A 23,961-nucleotide genomic window follows, 5' to 3' on the forward strand; every position below is an offset into this window, starting at 1 on the left:
TCCACTTTGTAAGAGGTCTATTGCATTGTTCAAGAGCAGCACCAGAGAAGTCTAATAGACTCACACTGTTGAATAAAGTTGTAAGCTATTTTTGAAAGAATTAGACACAAGTACTCTGGAAATTCAAAAAGTTTGAAACCATCTCTTTTTGCTGTACCTAAGTGGCTGCAACTACAATATTAAAAAAAACCTTTTTAAATGTTTATTCATTTTTGAGAGACAGAGATAGAGCATGAACAGGGTAGGGGCAGAGAGAGAGGGAGACACAGAATCCGAAGCAGGCTCCAGGCTCTGTGCTGTCAACACACAGCCCAACGTGGGGCTCAAACTCACGAACTATGAGATCATGACCTGAGCCAAAGTCAGGTGCTTACCTGACTGAGCCACCCAGGCGCTCCACAACTACAATATTTTTAAATGAATTGTTATGAAGCTGCACCACTTCACTCTGGATGGCTTGCCCTGATTTCCTGAGAAAGGAGTAAGAAGAATGGCAAGATACAGATGTGGTTGATGAATGTATGGTAACCTGGGCTGGCCAAATGAATATTAAGACTCTTCTCCCTTCCATGAACTGTGCTTTTCATTTGCTATCAGATCAACTATGAAGCAGTTTAAGTCATCAATCTGCACTTGCTTAATGATAATTACTTTTATGTTTATTTAAAAACCCACAAGTATATTAATTCAGCAGCATTATATCACATTCATATACATTAGTCCATGTGACCCAGCCACTGAGTCACAACTTTGTTTATAAATGCACCGCACATTAATTGCTCCATTACGACCTATATTTGCTCAGCAATGTAATAGGGTAGATAAAACCATTTGCATGCCTGGTACAGGGAGCGTCTGCTCTGCAGCAGTTGGTATAGTCCACATCTTCACTGAGCCATTTATGTTTTCCATTATTTTCTTATATCAAGTCTAAAATTACTTCTTCTTTACATTTAAAAAAAAACAAAACCCAGTGTTAGATGGACAGAGGAATATTTCTCATCACAGAAGAATGACCAGAAATAAACATACTATCATTATTGGGTTGATGGTTAGTTAGTCAAATTGGGACATCCTTTCTTTGTCAAGAAAGTGTAGTGAAGTGATCCAGGTAACACAAATCTCTCTTACTTACATGTGTCTCTTATCCTCCAAAAAATATATTAACTTTGTACATTGGTAAAATGTGGCTAAGTTTAAGTGTTCTACCACTCTGCTATTCATAATATCACTTAGTTTTGGAGGGAAGGGTTTTTGTGTTGTTGTTCAAGGGTATCATATAAAAAGTTCCCTCAGAATTTGGGGGAGAAATTTTAGTCATTTGTCCTATGGTCCCTTAAGACCCAAGCACCAACATGAAACTCCTTAAAGTGAAGCTTCTCAGGTCAAGGAATATTTTTTGACCTTTTGTTGGGCTCAGTAAATGTGTGGACATGCAGATCATTCAGTGATCACTGGTTGGAGATCAAGATCCAATTTAACTCCTCACACATATGGCTGCGTATTCTGTAGGTGCTTCTTTCACATTCCTTGCTTGTCTTGGGTTTATTCCAATGACAGAATGGTTCAAGGAAGCATAAACAATGCCCTGTTTGTTTTCCTCCAGGCATGGGTTAGAATAAACTTCAGACTCTTCTTGGACCTTGAACCAGGGGTCATTATCATAAGGACCAGTTTCTGATAGCAGTGTTTGGGGATTTTGCCTGATTCCCACATCAGTTTCCTCACTCTGAAAGGGTTGGGGAATATCAACCTGTAAGAGAAAAAAACAAAACAAAACTGTTTTAACTACCACTTAAGGTTGCGATAGTACACACAATTAGCAAACTATGGGTATGTGCTAAATGGAGTCAACACATCAACAGAATTAATTTACTCTTCCTCACATTTGCTGCTGACATTTACATTTTTAGCAGATTCTTACTTGTTAAAAGATGAAAGTCTTAGGACCACTATGTTCCTCCCAAGTAGTAATTTTGTGCTTCGTTATTGAGGTCACAGAACTCTGTTTTTTCTTGAGAGACAGAGCAGGAGCTGGGGAGGGGCAGAGAGGGAGAGAGACAGAAAGAGAGAGAGAGAGAGAGAGAGAATCCCAAGCAGGTTTAGCACTGTCAGCACAGAGCCCAACATAGGGCTTCATTCCATGAATCATGAGATCATGACCTGAGCCAAAATCAAGAGCCAGGTGCTCAACCAACTGAGCCACCCAGGTACCCCAACAGAATACTTTTCAATCTCTCAGCCCAAATTAATAAGAAAAACATAAAAATCCCACAAGAAACTTCAGACAGCTTACAAGATAAAGGATTAACACAGTTTAGAAGTAAATGATTAAAAGTAAAATAGAACAGGGGCGCCTGGGTGGCTTAGTCGGTTAAGCGTCTGACATTTGCTTAGGTCATGATCTCGCGGTTCGTGAGTTCGAGCCCGGCGTCGGGCTCTGTGCTGACTGCCAGCTCAGAGCCTGGAGCCTGTTTCAGTCTGTGACTCCCTCTCTCTCTGACCCTCCCCTGCTCACGCTGTCTCTCTTTCTCTCCTAGAAATAAATAAAACATTAAAAAAAAAAAGTAAAATAGAACAGATGTCCTCTAATGGGTCAGAAAGAGTAAAAATTATGAGTTATCCAAGATACATTATTATGATTTAAAACCTGGAATTAGAAATTGCCTTCAATTTTGGGAAGGAGGGCCTAACTGCAGGAAAACTTATCTGGATTATCACAAGAAAATTATTATACCTCCAAATAAATCAAATATCTTAAAGCTTCTGAGAAAGAGATACTTAAAAAAAAAAAAAAAAAAAAAAAAAAAAGAGGAGCACCTGGGTGGCTTAGTCGGTTAAGCATCCAACTTTGGCTCATGATCTGACAGTTTGTGAGTTTGAGCCCTGCATCAGGCTTTCTGCTGTCAGCGTAGAGCCTGCTTCAGATCCTCTGTTCCCTCTCTCTCTGCCCCTCCCCTACTCGTGCTTTCTCTCTTTCAAAAATAAGTAAATATTTTTAAAAATTAAGAAAAAAAGAGAAAAAGCGGCAGACTTACAAAAACTAAGATAAAATGCGTCCTGATGCTTCTCATTCTTTTCAGTTAACCACTCCTAACTATACAAGGACCTTACCTGATAAAAATGAAGATATCATTTTAATGCTAACAGTTGTTATTTCAATTTTTAATTGCAATTTTCCCAGTCAACTTATGTTCTTGAAGTGTAGCCTAACTCTGTGAAGGTATCAGATCCACAGTCTTTGACAGTCTACATGCCTATCTCTTCCTTTATCGTCTTTATTTTGTATATGAAGTAGCCCATCTTCTACCCCTTCCTGGCAGACCTCTACCACATGTGCATATCTGGCCCAATGTCAAGAAACTAAGCATTGGATACTGAGTATACGGCTTCTCTTCAATGAGGTGGCTGTCCAGGAAGTAACACTAAGGCTGGGTAGTTGAATGAGGCAGGAATAGCTTTCTCACTCCCAGTCTCTTGGCTCAGCTGAAAAGTGCCCCAATCCCCACTCAAAGGAACCTGGGTAATTTCTCCAGAGAAGCACTGAAGAAGAAAACTGTCATGTGACCTAATAAATAGCCATAGTCCTCAATATATCAATAAGATCTCTGTTGCACTTTTACAGTTGTGTAGAAGTCTGTCAACTCAGTCACCTGGCTCCCTTCCCCAAAGATGGCTGGTTTCCATGGAAAACTTGGTTAGAATGAACGAGGTAAAAGAAAACATGGTAGAGCCTATGGTGGTGGCCTGTGGTTGAGCCTATGGTGTAGCACATCAGCAAAGTGGGTGGATGCCACAAGGCTGATGTGGATAGATACGACAAATACCGAAGCTGCTACCCTACTCTATATTGTAATGCCGTTTTACAGTTTACAAAGCACTTTAAAAAAAAATACACAGTTCAGTGATTTTTTTTTTTTTTTTTTAGTATTTTAAGTACTTTTACACCCTCCAGGGAACTTTGTGGAGTAAGATGAGAACTCTGCCTTTCATATGTACCTGCCATATTTTACCAGCTCCTTTCTCTCTGTTAGGTTTCTATTCCACTGATTCCAATATGAGTCCCTTCCTAAGAAATCTTTAGTCTCAAAGGTCTAATATGGCCTCACCATATTTTCTGAAATGTTGGCCAACTCAAATGGGCCAAAGCTGTGAAGATACAGGCATCTTAAAACAAAATTCCAACAATTGCACACATAGAGAAGCCCCTTGAATTCAACTTCAGATGATAGATAATTTGTCCAGCCTACAGAGGAAGAAATATGACTACATTTTAACCAAGCTGGGCTTTATTTAAACAAGAAACCATTTAGATTATTGTTTTAAATAGTTCCATAGACCTCAGTCCTGATAGTAATAGAATGTAGTTTATTGTTGTTCACTATAGGAAGAAAACAACATTTAAGAAAATTCCCTACTTGAAAAAATAAAACCTTAGCAGTCAACACAATGGTGCCTACTGCTGCTTACTAAAAACTTAATATCAGTTTACAAAGTTGAATATATTTGGTTTGATTTAAAACTGGGCAACCTGCTGAGGAATGCTGAGTGTCATTTAATATTATATGCAAAATTACTGGCTATATCTGCATTTGGCATTTCTGGAACTTTTGAGAAGGTTACTACATCTTTATCTCTACCCTTCCACAGTGAAACGTGCACACACACGTTCCTTTGCAGTACCTCACTTATGATTATTTTTTAACCAAACAACCTCATAAAATTTTTTTCAGAAATATATTGCCTCATCTTGCATTTTTTTCGGGTTCCAGTATTTACACAACATTGAGCCCCAAATAAAAAAGCTTATGCTTGTATTCCAAGAACCTATAGGAAAACATGGCACTGCCTCCAAAATGCCCTTTGCTTTGTCTGGGAGGTCTCTTCCTTGATGAGCCCACATGCATTACAAGAGCTTTTTGCATAATAACTAGACCTATGGTCATATTTCTTTATCTACTGGGAGTCTGTGAAGAAGTCACATATCATTTATGAGATTATTTATGGTTCATTCTTTCATTAACTCTCAATTCTCTACCAAAAGATTTTAAGGTGTTTTTGTAAGAATATATAAATAGCCCAAAGTCACATAACAGATCAAGAGCGTAGCCAAGGTCATACAATCCAATCTCTGACTTTTCTACTTCAGGTCTACACTGCCACTAATGCCCTTCCAAAAGGCCACTTATTGTGAAACTTGTGAATTCTGAAGAATCTTTGCTGCAGATGGAGGTAAGTGTAAAATAAACACATTCTTAGGGGCACCTGGGTGGTTCAGTCGGCTAAGCATCCATTCGAGGTCAGGTCATGATCTCGAAGTTCGAGGGTTCCAGCCCTGCATCAGGCTCTGTGCTGATAGCTCAGAGCCTGGAGCCTGCTTTGGATTCTGTGTCTCCCTCTCAGCCCCTTCCCTGCTCATACTCTGTCTGTCTGTCTCTCTCTCTCTCAAAAATAAACAATAAAAAAATTAACACATTTTTAGAATTAAGGCTATATATAGCATTTAAAACCATTCCTGGCACAGAGTAGGTGTTACATAGACTTATTAAATTTGAAATATTATATCAAGGTTAACATGGTATAACATAGATTGCATTTGTTTTAACAGATGCATGGAACATACCAGGTTAATTTCCCTTCTTGCTATGTCAGAAGGCTCCTTTCTTCCTGCTGGAATTCAAAAAGACAAATAAGAAACCAAGAAGAGTAAAGAACAACACACAACTCTTCCCCAATTCCCTATAAGTTAAGGTTGTGGAAAGAATATGTGTTCTGGAACCAGATTGCTAGGCTGAAATTCTGGGCAGAGGCGGGATGCCTCCCGGGCCAGTGGCAGCGTTGCTATTTGTTTTGGCTTGTTTATTTCCTGGAACCAGCAAGGCACACATACTTCCGTGTGTGTGTGCATTCGCTGGCTCTTCCCTTCTGACTCCAGAGAGCCTTATGGCATATCGAAGAGGAAGGGGCAGGATCTACTATTATCACTTGAAACAGGATGGAAATCCTGTTCTGGGGACATTCTATACCTGATGCCAAACACACCGCTGTCTCCTCACCTACATAGGTCAGGATCTCCCATGGCTCAGTTAACTTTAGATATGGTGGTCCAAAGGATTTCTTCCTACCTCTTTTTCTGAAGCTTTCTAAAGCAGCCTTAAGAAAGATGGTGAAAGCTGGGGAGGGACCACAGAAAGAGCCTTAGAGCTGCAGATGTGAAGTAGGGGTTATGGGGGATTCCTTCAGTATTCTGAGGTTGTTCTGGGCTCCAGAAGTCCTTACCACAAAACACCAAAAGTACTTTTGCCCAGACAAAGCTTTCTCTTGTGGCAGAGAAAAGGGTTGCTCTGTCTAGCTCTGCTTCTGTAGCTACCCTGAGGACGTCCATGTGGGAGACAGGATGGGACGAGATGGCTGAGGGAAAAGTAAAGAGAGAGACAGCAGGGGTGTTGCGGACAGGTGTTGCATCTGAATTCTCCACACATCTCCCTCTTACTATGTTTAAGTGTTTCCTCATGGCACTGAAGGAATTCTTAAGAAAGCAGAAAGGAATTGTTTCCAAGATTTCACACCTAGCCAAACCCACATTTTTCAAATGCATTACTTTTGGGTGAGAGTTCAGTTCAGCCCTGTGTTTGTGGTGGCGAGCGAAAGTACAGAGATAGGAATTTCCTTTGGGCACATATGGGCTTCATTTAGACGAGGGTGTGTATGACGGCCATGATGTGCTGGGACTGTGAAAAAGAGGATAAGACAGACTAATTCAAATCAGACTTGTTGACCTGAGAGATTATTTCCACCTCCCTTTCACTACCCTTAAAGTAGTGAAGAAGAGCTGCTTAAAGTGTAAAGACGAGCTGCTTCTTACATGAACTTAAGACAGACCCAAGTAGAATGGGTCAGTCCCAGCCGTGTGCCCTCCTTAGCACAATCCCTGCCTGGCGCACTGTGCCATGGAGAACGTGCTTCCATATGCCTGAAAGGGACCTGAATTAGTCCCTTTGTCTTCTTGGTGGAAGGATGTTGTCCCTGAGGAAATCATGATCCATGGTTCATTGCAGAATATGGGAAAGAAAACAAGAACCAACTAAAAGTCAATCGGCCTTAATAACTGACCCCCAAATGTGTGGCATAGAGCAGCAGATGAAAGGTAGAACCCACCTTGGTGCCTTCTCAGGCAGAAGAATAGGTACAAACAAGTAACAAACAGAGGCAATGCCCCCAAAGAAAGCAAACTATAAAGCATCCATTGTTTGTCCTCCATCACTTCCAGAGAGGGTGGTCCTGAGGCACCAGTTGCATCTGAAATGTGAGTCAATGCTAAAGCAGTTAGAGAATCTCAGATGTAATAGGATCAGTAATATCTCCTGCATCATCAGAACTGGAATGAATGATGCCTCTATTTCCCTTCCGGGATGCATTCCCCAAGAAGCCCTGGCCTCAGTATTCCCACCCACCTCGTGCTTTATTGATGAGCATATGTGGATGGCTCTGGGTTATAATTCATCTTTGGTAAGAATTTTTAATTCTGCTAGCGTTAATCCCCTCTAAAAAAAATGCCCATAGGGGCGCCTGGGTGGCTTAGTCGGTTGGGCGTCCGACTTTCGTTTAGGTCATGATCTCGCGGTTCGTAGGTTCGAGCCCCGCGTCGGGCTCTGTGCTGGCTGCCAGCCCAGAGCCTAGAGCCTGTTTCAGAGTCTGTGACTCTCTCTCTCTCTCTGACCCTCCCCTGCTCGCGCTGTCTCTCTCTCTCTTTCCTAGAAATAAATAAAACGTTAAAAAAAATTAAAAAAAAAAATGCCCATAACAGCTCTCAGAAAGCACTTCACCAAGCCCTTTCATCGACCTTGTCTCACTTAACTCTCATATTCACCACTAATGAAAAACTAAGGAAACTGTTATTATTATCTAGTTCCATGCCTTGATAAAAGTGTTATTGTTCCAAGACTCTCACCCAAGGTCAGATAGTAGTGAGTTGTACTTGGGACCGAAGCCAACATGCTTTTGATGCTAAGTTCCAGTTCCTTTACCACAAAGGTTTTTTTGTTGTCTTGTAACTCTTTGGTATCTCCACATACTATATTATTTTGTTATCTACAGATAGCTTTGTTATTTCCAAACATGCTTTGCTGGGCACACAGATGGTACTCATTGCTCTGATCAATGTTCACATGAGTTAATGTTCTATTTGTCCCTGATAGGTTGCAACTTATCGATGGATCATGAAACAAGTTAGTAGACCACAAAAAAACATTAAAAATACGAATCACAACAGAATAGAAAAAAATCAGAATGCATCACACAGCATTAGTTTTGTATATATGTTAAGTATTTTTATGCAGGAAATTTTTATTTCTAAATATATTAACATTGTTATCTATCTGCTTCCTCACATGCTTGGCTCAAGGTAAAGGTGGTCAGGAGCTACTGAAGCTGGGCAAATAAGTGGTTAGATAACAGAGTGGTAACAAATTCTTCATTATTCATGCTGCAGCTGTTGCTTAGGTTAGGACAGCAGCCAAGTCATTACCAATGACAGACGCAGCTGTCTGGGGGAAGGGTATGAATAGAAATAGGGACAAGGGTCCCACATAGATAACCTAATACAAAAAAAAAATTACTCAATTAGGAAAATCCAACTTTTGTTCTTTCTTTAACCATCAAACAATCTTATTTCTTTATTTTTATTTGATAAGTTTGATACTCACTTATTAGAGGGTATTCTGAATTATTTTGAGTCCGTTCTGAAATAGAAGCAAGATGAAGAATCAAATACAATACTTGAGTGTGTCTAAAGTCAGAGCTAGTCTGAGAGGACTCCTGCATTTGCACACTAACCGAACCCAGTAACCCAGCTCAAAGGAGTTTGCATGATGTGTGAATCACCACCTCAAAGATTATGGACACAAAGTTAAGCTCCTAGATTTATTTTGAGGCTTGAAAGAAGACTGCAAATACAACACAAACGTCATCTGTCTGCCTTGATTTCCTCTTCCCTATTACTTAAGGACAAGAACAGAATATAGCCTGTATGTCGCCTCCTGGCACTTGGAAAAACAGGATGCTCACTCAGCAGATGCTCTGAGTGAGTGTGGAGGGCCACAAGGAATAGATGCTTTTGAGGCCATGCTGACTACTCATTCTGAAACAGAGATTGTGTTTCAGTTCCTTTCACTTCCTACGACTCATACTTCACTTCTCTGCTATGAGGATGACCACCTGTCTTTGTGAAGTTCCTAACCAGGGGCTGACTAAGGGAGGTTGGTGGGAATGGAGTCACAGACCGATGCACATTCCAGTGACTGTTCCCCAGCTCTGTCAACTTTTCTTCTGGGGCTTTGCACTTTTCCTCATTCTGGGACAATATTGCTTTCCCAACAGCGTCCAAGCCCTGACTCTGCCACAGCCCTGTTCTTAAGTGGACCAATTCTTAACTTGGACGTACCAAAAAGAGAGAGTTATATACAAAAACAGAAAAATTCCCAATAGTGCCAAAGAAAGGTATTTGAAGGGGAGAAATATTTTTTGTCATACCTCTACATTATTTTTATGAAAAGCATTGTTTTTAAATATAATTTTATAGTATATTTTTGTCCTTCGATACTCGGCTCACTGACTACTCCCACATACAGAAGGAAAAGGAATTTTTCTTGAATTCTTTCCCTATTATGTTTATTTTCATCACTTCTTGAAAGGCAAATTCCCACTCAGTTCAAAGCCAATTCTGAAAGAATTCATTTGACTTTTGCGAAGGAAGCAAGAAAACCCAGAAAAGTACCTCACAGTTCCTGCTTCATTATAATTCTTCATGGGATAAAGAACATGTCCACACATTACTATAGTGCAAAGGAATGTCTGATAAATGAAAAGCGCAGACCTTAAATGGCATAAAATTGGCTAGAAGAGAGAAATCACTTCCCTTAGGGTGAACATGGAAAGCTTTCTTAAGAACATGGGAAATGAGAAGGGCAGAATTGTGGTAGGTGGAGGCAGATGAATGGGTGCCCTATGAGCGGGGAGAGCAACATAGGTAGAGTAGGGTGAAGACATGCGATAGCAGGCATGGGCTGCGGGGCTGGAGTAGAGGTTCACAGTGGAGTCTGGAACCAATCAAGGAAGGCAGGTGTGGATGGACTGTCGAAGGCCTTGAGTGTTGGTTAAATGTGAGCCCAACATGGGAAGCCCCATGGATACTCTGTGGGGACTCAGTAAAGGAGCGGCATTATGGAAGACATTTATTAGGAAGATGTTTGGCTGAAATGGACTAAAACAGGAAACACTAAAGACAAAGAGTCCATCCAGCTGATTAGACTATTTGGAAGGAAGATAATGAAGGTTTGAGATTCTCATGAAGCTACAGGAGGGAATCAATCCCAGAGTGCAGGTTGCTGCCAGATGAGAGTAGACGGCCAAAGCAAAGTCCTGGGGGCGTCTCCTCCTTAGGGCAGGAGCACTGATTCACAAAGTGATAAGAAGTCGGGAGAGTAGGAAATTAGAAGTCTCCAAAGGGAAATTTAAAAGGCCCTCCTCTCTCCTAGGTAGCTTTTCCCTCTCACAACTCCGTGGTTCTTGTTCCTCCCCAGTGTGATCCTAATAAGCATCCTGCCCCCAGGGCTCAGGGTTCAAGAGAGAAGCTGCCTATTTTCCCTGTGGCTCCCTCCTCCCCAAGGGAGACAGACTGTTGATCCTAATTTCAGCTCTGACTTGATTCCTAGAACAGGCACCTTCATGCACTTTACAAACTGTGCAACCATCTGTAGTGGCTGTGGAATGACCCCAAAATGGGACACAGGAGACACAGTAATACCCCTGAGACACTCCCGTATCATAAGTCATTATTGGCTTGCCTCTGACTTTGGCTAAATTCCTCCCTCTTGCACAGACGGGGATTAGTTCCCACAAAAGAAGACAAACTTACATAAGAAGGTCGCTTTTCCAAGGAGGGGTGGACTCAATGCCACTGCATTTAATTTTATTATACATTATATTAATATTCATTATGTAAATACTCTAATAGCCCTTAATTATTGTCTATTTCATAGTATCATTAATATTCTGGAAGTAATGTCTTGCAAGTTTTGCCTATTTTTATCATTTATTTTGCCAGTTACAAAGTAATACTTCTTTAAAAACTCAATATTTTATCTCATTATATGAATTAATAGTGCAATTTTCTCCAGAAAGGATTCATTTCATAATCTACAGTATAAGCTTCTCCAGGTTGTTAAAGGCAACTGTTTCACTTTGCATAGATTATGTTATTTAATTCATTTAAGAATGATAAAGAAATATTTATTGAACACCTGCTATGTGCTATATACTATGTCATCTGTTTGCAGAGAAGCAAAGATGTTTAGGACACAGCTTCCATTCCAAAGAGGTTTATAAGCCAATGCATGGATAGTCACAGGCAATTAGCATTGACTTTGATCCCAAATTTGCAAAAGCAGAGTCTCCAACTCTACCCAAAATCCCTTCTACCCTTCTATGCTTGATAATAGAAGGTTGTAACCAGCACTAGAGTACCATGCATTCCTTTACTAGGCTGTTTTCAGAGGTCTTAAAGTAATTTAAAAGATTTTTAAGGGATTTAAGTGGGTTCCTTCATTGGGCTACTTTAAGGGAGTTAAAAGATGGACTCCAAAGTACACATGTAGAGTAATAAATGAATTTTTTACAAACACAAAGTGTATGCATTCAAGTGAATGGTGTCCATAGAGGAAGTGACTATGTACGTCTGCGTATAGATTTCAGACATACTACCAGTGCATCAAAACTCTTTGAAATTTCTCTTGGCAATAACCTTCATGGTCGATTTATGGGTCCCAAATAAACCCCATTTCATTTCTTATAATTAAAGGGTGATCTCCTTTGATCCAAATATATTTTTTATCGTGGTAAAATACATATTAACATAAGTATTATTATTTTAATATTTTAAAGCGGATAGCTCAATGCAATCTTGTACAACTATGTAGCGTTTTGCACTATCTAGTTTCAGAACATTTTGGTCATTCCCAAAGGAAATTCCATACACATTAATTAGTTACTCCCATTAACCCTTCCTGGCAACCATTAGTCACTCTTTATCTCCACAGATTTTTCTGTTCTGCATATTTCATACAAACAGAATCAAGATTATAACATGTAATCTTTTATATCTGGCTTCTTTTACTTAGCACAATGTTTTTGAAGTTCATCTATTTTGTAATACATACCAGCACTTCATTCCTTTTTAGCCTGCATAATATCCCACTGTATGAATATAACATGTTTCCTTTACCTATTTATCAGTTGAGGAACACTTGGATTGTTCCACTTTTTGACTTCTGTGAACAGTGTGGTTATAAGCATTCAGGTCATTCAGGTACAAGTTTTAGTGTGGACGCATCCTTTCATCTCACTTGTATATTGCTGGGTCTTGTGGCAACTATGTTTAACTTTTTGAAGAAAGATTGCCAGGCCTTTTCAAAGCAGCAGCATCATTTTACATTCCAACCGGCACAGTACAAGGAGTTCAATTTATCCACATCTTTGCTATCATTTGTCATTTTCCATTAAAAAAATTTCTAGTAATCCTGGTGGGTGTGATTTTGATTTGCATTCCTCTAATGATGAATGACGTTGAGCATTTCTTCATTTGCTTATTGGCCATTTATAAATCTTTGAAGAAATGTCTGCTCAGTCTTTTGCCCATTTAAATTGAGTTGCTTAACTGTTGTTGAGTTGTAAGACTTCTTTATATATTCTGGGTACTAGTCCCTTATCAGATATATGATTTGCAAAAATTTTTTCGCATTCCATAGGTTGTCTTTTCATTCTCTTGATAGTGTCCTTTGATGTACAAAAGTTTTTAATTTTTATGAAGTATAATTTATTTATTTGTTTATGTATTTATGCTTCTGATGTTGTAGCAAAATAATATTAACAAATCCAAGATTCCCAAGATCTACTTCTATGTTTTCCTCTAAGGAAACATAGTATTCAAATTTTATACAAACATAGTTTCTACTGTTTTAGTTCTTATATTAAATATGTGATCCATTTTTACTTATTTTGTATGTTGTATGAAGCAGAGGTCCAAATTCATTTTTTGCATATGTGTATCCAATTACCTCAGCACTATTTACTGAAGAAACTATCATTTTTTCATTGAATGGGTCTGGAGGTCTTATTAAAAGTCAATTGGCCAAAACTAGACATCCAAATGGGTAACAGACCCATGAAAAGATGCTCTCCAATGCTCATCATCATCAGAGAAATACGAATCAAAACAACGAGATACCCCCTCACACTGGTCAGAGTGGCTAAAAGTAACAACCCAGGAAACAACAGATGTTGCTGAGGATGTGGAGAAAGGGCAACCCTCTTGCACTGTTGGTAGGCATGCAGACTGGTGCAGCCACTCTGGAAAACAGTGTGGAAGTTCCTCAAAAAATTAAAGATTGATTACCCTTCGACCCAGCAATAGCACTACTAGGAGTTTATCCAAAGGATACAAGAGTGCTGACTCATAGGGCCACAGGTATCCCAATGTTTATAGCAGCACTATTAACAATAGCCAAGTTATGGAAAGAGCCCAAATGTCCATCAACTGATGAATGGATAAAGAAGATGTGGTTTATATACACAATGGGATGTTACTTGGCAATGAAAAAGAATGAAATCCTGCCATTTGGAGCAACGTGGATGGAACTGGAGGGCATTATGCTAAGTGAAATAAGTCAGTCAGAGAAAGACAGATATCATATGTTTTTACTCATATGTGGAAGTTAAGAAACTTAGCAGAAGACCACGGGGGAAGGGAAAGAAAAAAATATATATAGTTACAAACAGAGAAGAAGGCAAACCATAAGAGTCTTTTAAGTACAGAGAACAAACTGAGGATAGAAAGGGGTGAGGGGGCAGGGAAATGGGTTATGGGCATTGAGGAGGGCACCTGTTGGGATGAGCAATGGGTGTTTTATATACGTGATGAATCACAGGAATCTACTCCCGAATCCAAGAGCACACTGTATACATTGTATGTTAGCTAACTTGACAACAAATTATTAAAAACAAAAAATGTCAATTGGCCAAAGATGTGTGGATTTATTTTGGACTCTCAATTCTATTCTATTGATCGCGATATCTATCCTTGTGTTAGTACCACACTGTTTTGATTATTGTAGTTTTGTAATAAATATTAAAATAAAAGACTGTGAGCCCTCTAACTTTGCTCTTCTTTTTTAAGACTTTTTTCAGCTATTTTGGATCTTGTTGTAACTTTGTGTGAATTTTAGGATCAGCTTTTTCATCTATGAAAAAAAAATTTTAAAAGGTTGTTGGGATTTCGATGGGAATTGTATTGAATCTATAGATTCCTTTGGGAAATACTGTCACCTTAACAATTCTAAGTCTTCCAGTGTGAACATGGGATATCTTTCCGTGTATTTATATCTTCTTTAATTTCTTTCAGCCACATTTTGTTCAGTCTACAAGTGTTGAGCTTCCCAGGTTAGATTTATTTGTAAGTATCTTATTCTTTTTGATGCTACTATAAATAGAATTTTTTTTAGTTCCCTTTTCAGATAGTTCACTGGTAATGTATAGAAATACCACTAATTTTTTAGTTGATCGTACAACCTTGTTGAATTCATCTATTAACTATAGTAGCTTTTGTGGATTTTTAATGATTTTCTAGGTATAAAATCATATCATTTGTGAATAGAGATAGTTTCACTTCTTTCTGTTCAATTTGGATGCCTTTTCTTTCTTTTTTCTTGCCTAAGTGCTCTGGCTAGAACTTCCAGTTCAGTGTTGAATAGAAGTCACAAAAGCAGACATCCTTGTCGCCTTCCTGTTCTCAGAGGAAAAGCTTTCAATATTTTACCATTGAGTATGATGTGAGATTTTCATAAATCAAACTTTTGAAAAACATTTTTTCCTTACTTCTCTCTGTTTGCTTTCCATGTTTTATTCCAGGTTTTTAAACTCCAATCTGTTATCCTGATATTTGAGCCTGTTTGAGGGCCTCTGGGAGAGACTGGGGAGGCAGCTAAAACTATGAACATCCTCAAAGCACATCAGGGAGTCAGGTGTATTTGTGTGCTGTGTGTTCTCTGTATAAACTGTGGATTATTAACAAGCTTATAATTTTCTGAGCACCACAAATGTAACTTCGAGGATTTATTATCAATAAAAGTCAAGGACTGGTAAGTGGATGAAAAAATAGAAGGAAAAGAGGACAAAGAATAGAGAACTATCTACTACTATTGGTATTCGCTTGGTAATTTTTCCATACTTCAGTGATCTATTTTTGGACTTATCAGATAAATGTTATCATCCCTAAAGGCAAGGACAAGAATTTTATGATATTTGTTCTCTATATTCTACCTAACTCACCCCAAAACTACATACACACATGCTCACACAGATCACAATCTGAGGAGTGTGGCAGTCTTCTCATTGACATGAGTTCAGTGTCTAACAGAATCTCTTGAGAGTCTAGGTCCTCCTTTTCCTTGAAACATGATGAAAAAATATCAGATAGTCTTGGAGTGTAGAACTCACCTGTTACATTAATGATTATTGAATGGCTTTCAATAACTCCAGATGTAAAAGTCGCAGAACAGCGGTATGAACCGGTGTCATGAGCCAGGATGCGATTGAAATGAAGAACAAAAATTGAAATACTCTCATTTTCTTTCCAATTCATGTATCCCAGAAGTTTATATCCAAGAAGTAAACAATTTTTTCCTTCGAGCTTGCACCAGGTCACATGAGGTTTCTTAGTACAGTATTTCACAGGGCACTCCAGTTCAAATGAACTCCCTGCTGGCACAGTGTGGCTGGAATATCTCTTTACATACAGTTGTTCTCTACATGTTCTTTCCCCTGAAAGGTGAATACAAAATTAAAATCAAATATGCTCCAGAAGGACCAGGTATTGGCGACTCCACAGTTTCTGCCAAAGATTTCTCAAGTATGATCCTATAATTTTTCCAGATAACATTCCCAGTCCATTAACCCTTAGTAACAAAGCACATAGTAGGCACATAATGAGTATTTGTAGAAAAAAGAATTCAATTGTTCAACAACTTCCTCAATTTCCAAAATATTAGTTTTTGCACTTACTAAATTCTTTTATATTTTTTCTTTTATTAAGTAGAACTTTTTGTCAAGTTGACTCTTATTATAAAATCTTCATTTTATTTTATTACCTGGTAGCTACTTCAATAGTAGCAAATAATAATAACAATTTCTGTTCAATTAGTTATTATATTCTAAGGGCTATTCAAAACACATTAAATATTTTAACTCATTTAATCTTCACAATAAAAGTAATATATATTATTATGAAACCTATTTTATAGATAAGGAAATTGACATACTGAAACATTTGCCTAGTGTGATATGCTAATAATTAGGGGGGACTCATGACTCACACTCATACTAGAGTCTATTAACCATTACTCTGTTACTGTGTCTTGGGGAGTAATCACATTTTCTATTACTAGCTCTGATATATTCCAATAAGTGGGAGAGAGGAACTTGTGTTGACAACTACTTCCCTATAGTACTTGGCATTAGAAATTTTTTTCGCTTGTTTCTCAAAGGCTTTAGTGTTGCCTTGCAATTTTTTCCCACAACTTTTTCTATGTAGGACACATGCAGCTCGAGATAATTGTTGGAAGATAGGATGTTCTGACATAACCTGAATGTTTTGTCTTCTAAAGTGGGAGGATGAACACAATGTACCTTTTCTGGTCTAACATACAGGAAATTTTCTCCCTTTGTTTTGGTGGGGAGACTTTTTTCTTGGAAATAGATTTTCTGTTATCTTTTATGAAACTTCTGTTAGTAATTATCAATTATACATAAAGTCTGCAGCCAAGAAAAATAATTTATTTTTAGTATTTTTTACAGTTTATTTTTTTGAAAGAGAAAGAGAGTGAGAGGGGAGGGGCAAAGGGAAAGAAGGAGACAGAAAATCCTAAGCAGGAGTGTGATACAAGGCTTGAACTCCGAAACGGTGAGATCATGACCTGAGCTGAAAAGAAGAGTTGGATCCTTAACCCACTGAGCCACCCACGTGCCCCAAGAAAAACAATTTTTTTTAATTATCTATATTATTAAGTTCTATTCTGTTTAACCTATCATGAAAGTATTTACCTGGTAACCTCAACATCTAGGACGCAACTGAGAACCAAGATACATGAAGAAGAAATGTTCTTTAAACAAGCAAAATAGGTACGGCAAGATCCCAAACTCTTCTCATTTGATACAGAATCCTCACAACTCCACATTATTTCCTAATTAGCCCAGAGGGAATGATTGTGTTATATAACAGAGTAATAACTGTGTTCATAATGAGAAGATTGAATCCACAGGAAAAGTTTCAATTCACAACCGTGAGATGACTTGGGCCAAAGTCGGATGCCACCCAGGTGCCCCAACCCAAGCTTTCTTTTAAAAACAAAGCAAGTTAAGGGCCACTCTGATGTTGAAGTGGGGGACAGCTTTTGGTCCTGCATTACACCTGCTGCTTTACTTTTATCTCACTGCTCTACTTTATTTCTATACCCTTGCCAGCATAAGTATTCTCATTTTTAGTTATTTCCTAACCTCCAAAAATACCTCTCACTGTAATTTCTGCTCACATCTTGTCAACCTCTGTTCAGAAACTCGCTTGTTTCCAGGAACCAATTGAGACAAGGGGCCTGCAGAGAACATTTAGAAACTTGTGAGTATTGATTATATATTTATAAATACACTGAAACCTTAACCAAGTTGACTTTAAGACTTACTAATTCAGTTGCTTCCAAAAATTCAAAATAAAAATGAAAGCAAACTAAAAGCCAAGTTATAAGCATGAAGCTTTCAAAAACTTGAAGAGAAAGGGTAAGATAATCTACCAAAAGGAAGTGTCTAGCAATATAACACCTGGATGTGGTTAGACTTACAACAAAAAAAGCAAAGGGGCCAGAATCAGAAAAGCCAAGTGAAACTCACATTTCCAGAACTCCATCCCCCCTAAAGTTAATAAGTTAATAGAATATTTCAACCTCCTCACTTCCCTTTTCAGGTACTTGGATAAGTCAGTCGCAGTGTGTGGAGCCTAGAACTTGGTGCCAACATTGTGGAAAACAACAAGGTAGATTTAGACAAAGACCCTCCTACCCTCAAGGAGCTTAGCATTTAATTGATGAGACAAGATTAACTAACAAAGCCACTTTCCCAGAATGAATTTACTATCTACCATGTTTTTAGTCTTCAGATTTATCTGAGTTGAAAGCAGGGCTCAGAGGGACCTTGTGTGTCCTTGTATGTTAGTTGTTAGGGGTAGAGAAATAAATAAGGCAAGGTGTATTCCATCACGGGGCTTGCCTTCTAGTGGGAAATAAAGATGTTTGACAAATAGGAGAATGAAATACCACTATAAAGAGGTGTAGACTTTGCTTGTGTGTACAGAGGATTAACTTCAGCTGGGACTATTGGGAAGAGGCTTAATGGAAAGGTTATACTTGAGCTGAACCTTAGTGAATGAGTAGCCCTTTGATAATCAGAGCACTGAATGGGATACCGGAGACATTTTAAGACTGAGCACATGGAAGGGCAAAGGCAGAGAAGCCAGGAAACTCATGGCAAATTCAGGAAATCGAAACCCACTTCAATCACGGTTTTCTCAAATAGTGAGATGGAAATCACTGGTCATTTCAGAATAAATGCAATAAGCGGTAGGTGGGATGCACTTAAACTTGGCTTCTTCACCACGAGAAAATACAGAGCCTGATTCTTTTGGGACATTTATAAAAGTCATGTAAATAGCTAAAAATTGGAATATTTATTTAAACATGGTTGTTCAAATACTAACACGCTGGGTGATGATGAGATGGCCACCCGGTCTCTCTGGTCCTCAATCTCTGTAAAACAGGATGAAAATAGGAAAATTCTTACCCACCATCCTTTCCTACACAAACACATATACAACTTCACCTTCCTCGGTGTGTGACTGACATGATAAAACCAACTCTAAGTCTCTCTTCTTACTACAATATGTTACCTTTCCATTTAGCCATGAGGTTCTCACCCAATGCTAGCAGCACAAGTGAACATCCCCTCTAGTCCTACCCTATGTGATTTTGTTGTTGCGGGGAGCACACAGAGAGGGGAGGCAAGGAGAGTGAGCTGATGTTCCCGATCGCATCCCTGACTCTCTCAATGGGATTATAGAAACATCATTGTGGTTCCTGCATCCTCTTATCAGCAGGGTGGGGATCACTGACTGTCTCATTGGCTGGCACTGGGATTTTTCTTGAATGAAGGAAGGAATGAATAGACGAATGCAGGCTTGCCAACAGGCATTAAAAGTCATCAAGAGTATACCCAGTTCTGTACAAAGAAAGTATTAACACTTCCCTTCTCCCTGAGATTCAAATTGATGTTTGTAGCACGGCAATGCCGCACAGAGCTAAATGGCGCCGTTCCAATTCTCCATCCGACAGGCACGCAGACACTTTGCTGCTTGTCCTGAATTATGTATAGCTGTTTCATGACATTCAGGAAATCAAAAGCTGCCCCAAGGGGTTTGTCTTGTCAAACAATTATTTTCTAAAGAGAGGTGAAGATCACAGTTGGTTTGGGCTGGCATATATCGGCCAACATTAATTGTTCCTGACGTTATTCTCAAACATTCATATTAATGCATAGGGAATTTTCAATGCTAAAAATAATTCAAATAAACATATGCAGTAAAAGAGTGAAATTTCTTTTACCTCAGTCTTTCTTACGATGAAGTGTCCTTTTTTGAGTAACTGTAGGTTTAGGAGGACTTACATTTTAAAGATCCTTATGAAAACCATGACTGTTTAGTATAGCATGCATATTCCATGACCAGGGTTTACCCACTGTATTTGATGCCCAGAGTGCATCATTTTTAACAACCTCCTCCTCTATATGGAAAAATGTTTTCAGAAGTCATTAAATGAAACAAACGATAAATGGTCAAAAAAGAAATATTCTTCCAACTTCCTATTATAAAACCATGCAAGTTAAAAATATTTTTAAAATAATTAGAATACAAAACAAAGGAAAACATGCACAGCTATCTAATAATTTTGTGGGGCGCCTGGGTGGCTCAGTCGGCTAAGCGTACAACTTCGGCTCAGGTCATGATCTCACGGTTGGTGGGTCTGAGCCCCATGTCGGGCTCTGTGCTGACAGCCAGCTCGGAGCCTGGAGCCTGTTTCAGAATCTGTATCTCCCTCTCTCTCTGACCCTCCCCTGCTCTCTCTCGCTCTCTCTCTCAGAAATAAATAAACCTTTAAAAAATTTTAATAATTTTGTAACTACTTAAGCAGTGTGAACTTTGATATGGTCTGATATGGTAGTTTATATAAATAATTTTTCAGTAACTAATAAATAAATTTTATTAAAACTAAAATTCTACAAAAGATACAATTTAGGCAATTACTAAATTGTACCCTGAATGAGAGGTTTTATTTTGATTCATTCTTTAATTTTAAAACAACATTTAAAGGGGGCACCTGGGTGCCTCAGTCAGTTAAACAACTGACTTTGGTTCAGGTCATGATCTCACGATTCGTGGGTTTGAGCCCCGAGCTGGGCTCTGTGCTGACAGCTTGGAGCCTGAAGCCTACTTCGGGTTCTGTGTCTCCCTCTCTCTCTGCCCCTTTCCCACTGGCGCTCTGTATCTCTCTGTCTCTGTCTCTCTGTTTCCCTCTCTCTCTCTCCCTGTCTTTCTCTCTCAAATTAATACTTAAATATGCTTTACAAAAATAAATAAAACAACACTTGGAGGAGAAGACTACATAGCAGTTGTATAGATAATAATCAATAAAACATGAAATCTTAAACTGAAAAATTGAAGTTCATACCTGGAAGCAAATTATACTGCACAGTTGGAACTCATTGTTTTAGATTTAATTAATTAATTAATTAATTTATTTTAAGAAAGAAAGAGAACATGAGTGAGACAGGGGAAGAGAAAGAGGGAAAAAGAGAATCCCAAGCAGGCTTCATGTGCAGCATGGAGCCCAACACGGGGCTCAATCCCCTGGCCCTGGGATCATGACCTGGGTCCAAATCGAGAGTGAGACATTCAACTGACTGAGGCACCCAGGGTCCCCTCATTGTTTTAGATTTTAAATAAATAAATATTCAAAGTGGTTGGATAGGATGAAAGCAATGAAATGGCTCACATTCTGTTTCTTTGGTTCCATAATCACAGTGCTATTGTTTATTTAAAATCTTCTCTGGAAATGAAGGACTATGTGGTGTCACAGGGATCAGACACAAGCTGCCTAGAGCAAGCTCCAGCGATTCCGAACGTTAAAATTTACTCATGAAATGAACACAGGAATTTGTATGTGTCCAGCGCCAGCCCCATCACTGGGAAGTTCTCTGATTTAGCTTTCAGAATGTTTATCTGAAATGTAGAACACAATGTTTATCAAAAGGGAAGTCCTAAAAATGTGCTAATTTGAAACGTACATGTATATTATTTAGAATAATTATTCAGAATTTAGACCAAAGATATTATGAGGGGGAAGAATATTTTATCACTCATATTGTTCAGAATTGTTGGTACATGGTGATAATTAAAAGCACCTTTACTTGTTTTTTAAATTCTGTACAGATAATGTCCCCTAATTGCCCACACCCAGGGATGTGGACACGTCCCCGTCTATTACTACTTAGTAACATGACAGTTTCTAGTGCAGAGGTAAATTGTTCTTCAATTTTCCCTTCAGATCTTTTTTGTTTTGTTTTGGTTTTTGGTTTTTGGTTATCCTGAACAAGATACAAGTCCTTAGAGCTTTCAGATTTTCAAGGAGAGAGCCTTCTGGTTACGTTAATCAGGAAAGGGTTCAAGGAGGAGGTTGAATTCCCTCCAGCACCAAACTCACCCTGGGGCAAAGCTGGCCCACCTTCTATTATCACAGTCTGACACCTTCGCCTACCTATGACATGGCCTGAACCTGGGAATCCTCTTGGTTCTTTCCTCCTTTCTGCCCCATTCCATCTGTCATCAAGTTAATTCAGCATCTGAAATAACTTTCAAATTTGTTTCCATGACACCGCCTTAATGTGAGTCTTATTTTGTTTCATGCGGATTATTGTCATGGCCTACCAACTAGTCTTCTACAGTCCAAACTTGGCCTTGTTCCCTGCCCCCACCTCATTTATTCTCCACATCATTGTCACACTTTGTATTCTTTTTTTTTTTTTTAAGTTTATTTATTTAAGAGGGGCGGGGGCAGCAGAGAGAGAGGGAGTGAGAGAGGAGCCCAATCAGGCTCTGCATTGTCAGCACAGAGTCTGATGTGGGGTTCAAACCCATAAACTGTGAGATCATGACGTGAGCTGAAACCGAGAATCGGTCACTTAACCAGACTGGGCCACCCAGGTGCCCCACAGTTTACGTTCTTAAAATTAAAATCCAATGGGAAGATCTGTGTCTACAACCCTCCAGAGACTCTTCAGCACCTGCAGGAAATGTCCGGACTTGATCAAATGAAATCTAGCCCCTGCTTCCTTATGCAAACTCACTGCACCCCCCTCCTCCAGCAACCCAAGTCCACTTGACAACCCCCCCTACTCCGCGAATGCCCCATGCTGTTCTGTGTGACGGGCTGCATTCTTTTATAATTAAATGTGTGTGTGCATCTGTCTTCCCATAAGGACCACAACTTTCTGGATGGGATAGTACCTGTCCCTTAGAAAATGTATGAAAGGAAGAAGGCATGATGCAGCCCGAGACTGAACAAAGAGAGCACAGGAAGAGAAAAATTTCCTGTTCACAACTCTGACTAATGCTTTCTATGCACTAAGGGTGCAGAGCCGACACCTCTGAGTCCTTACAAAGGTGGCCTACAGGGCACAAAAGTGAAGAATGTATGCATCTCAATATACCCCAAAGTGGTTACGTTATAACCACTAAAGAAAAATTAGACCTTACGTGTATACAGTGTGGGAAGGCCTGACATAGGTCCATTCAGGGGTGATATTCAAAATACTTCACAAGTGATACTCTGTGGTCATCCAGATACCTAGATCCAGCCAAGCAGAAAGGGTACCAGCCACAAACCACTGCACGGGCCAATACCCTCCAGCTGAGCAAGTGTATTTGCAGGTATGAATACCATCAGGAGCCAGAGAGGGTAGAGAAATCTGTTAGCTCTTAAAAAAAACTAAAGAGCTTTGTGATTATGAATCTTATGTGCAGTAATTAGCTCTTGTTTTTAAAGACCACACACCTTGATTATAAGTATTACCGTGAGGAAAATCCCAACTGAGTTTCACTCTTTCTCCATGGAAAAATTCTTACGTATGCATGGAAAGCTCAAAATGGTTACATTTACTGAAAGAAATGAATGACCGTATTAAATGCAGGCTGCCTTAATTTGAACTAAGACAGAGTTAAACATAAGGGTGTAAATAAATAATTTTTGAAAACTACAATGGCTATGAAAGGTATAATACGTCAATCATTTTCTGTGGCATGAAGCAGGATTTTAGCTTCTGTCTGAAGATACTGTGATAGACAAACACGAAAAAAAAAACTTCAGACACATCGGGGGAGGCGGCTACAAAAGGAGAAAAGTCTTCAGACTTAGGAGGAAAACAAGCCTTCAGGTGGCCATGGTGGTACAATCTGCCTTACTTTCGAGGACCGGCGTGATGGATGGCAGGGGAGGTCTGATGACCATCAGGGAAGGGAAACAAGTGTCTCTTCCCGTACAAATTGGTAGGAGTTTGGGGGCTCCTGAGGCAGCACAATGAACAAAGTCAAGGCCAATTCATTCACACCAACAGCAGCCATGTGATCATACATCAAAGATTCTGAAGGACATCCACCCAGACACCTTAAGGAATCCCACGCACAGCATCAGAAAGCCCCGTGGCACAGTTCCCATCTAGCTGGCTGGTGAAGTCTCAGAAAATCAGAAACGTGGCGAC

The 23,961-nt window shown here is 39.2% G+C and overlaps 1 protein-coding gene across 1 annotated transcript in view; it reads right to left on the reverse strand.

The window, feature by feature from the left end:
* Nucleotides 1–378: 378 nt before the first annotated feature.
* Nucleotides 379–23,961, reverse strand: part of BTLA (B and T lymphocyte associated) — a 32,093-nt gene continuing 8,510 nt past the window's right edge. The window contains exons 3-7 of the mRNA XM_039250337.1: nt 15,550–15,873; nt 8,706–8,741; nt 7,159–7,299; nt 5,624–5,670; nt 379–1,753 (exon numbers count right to left, since the gene is read on the reverse strand). Coding sequence (XP_039106268.1) covers nt 1,478–1,753; nt 5,624–5,670; nt 7,159–7,299; nt 8,706–8,741; nt 15,550–15,873 — 824 coding nt within the window. The 3' untranslated portion in view covers nt 379–1,477. The remainder of the gene's footprint in view (nt 1,754–5,623; nt 5,671–7,158; nt 7,300–8,705; nt 8,742–15,549; nt 15,874–23,961) is intronic.

This window comes from Hyaena hyaena, unplaced genomic scaffold, assembly GCF_003009895.1.
Source record: "Hyaena hyaena isolate Hyena2069 unplaced genomic scaffold, ASM300989v1 scaffold_366, whole genome shotgun sequence".
NCBI classification, from domain to species: domain Eukaryota; kingdom Metazoa; phylum Chordata; class Mammalia; order Carnivora; family Hyaenidae; genus Hyaena; species Hyaena hyaena.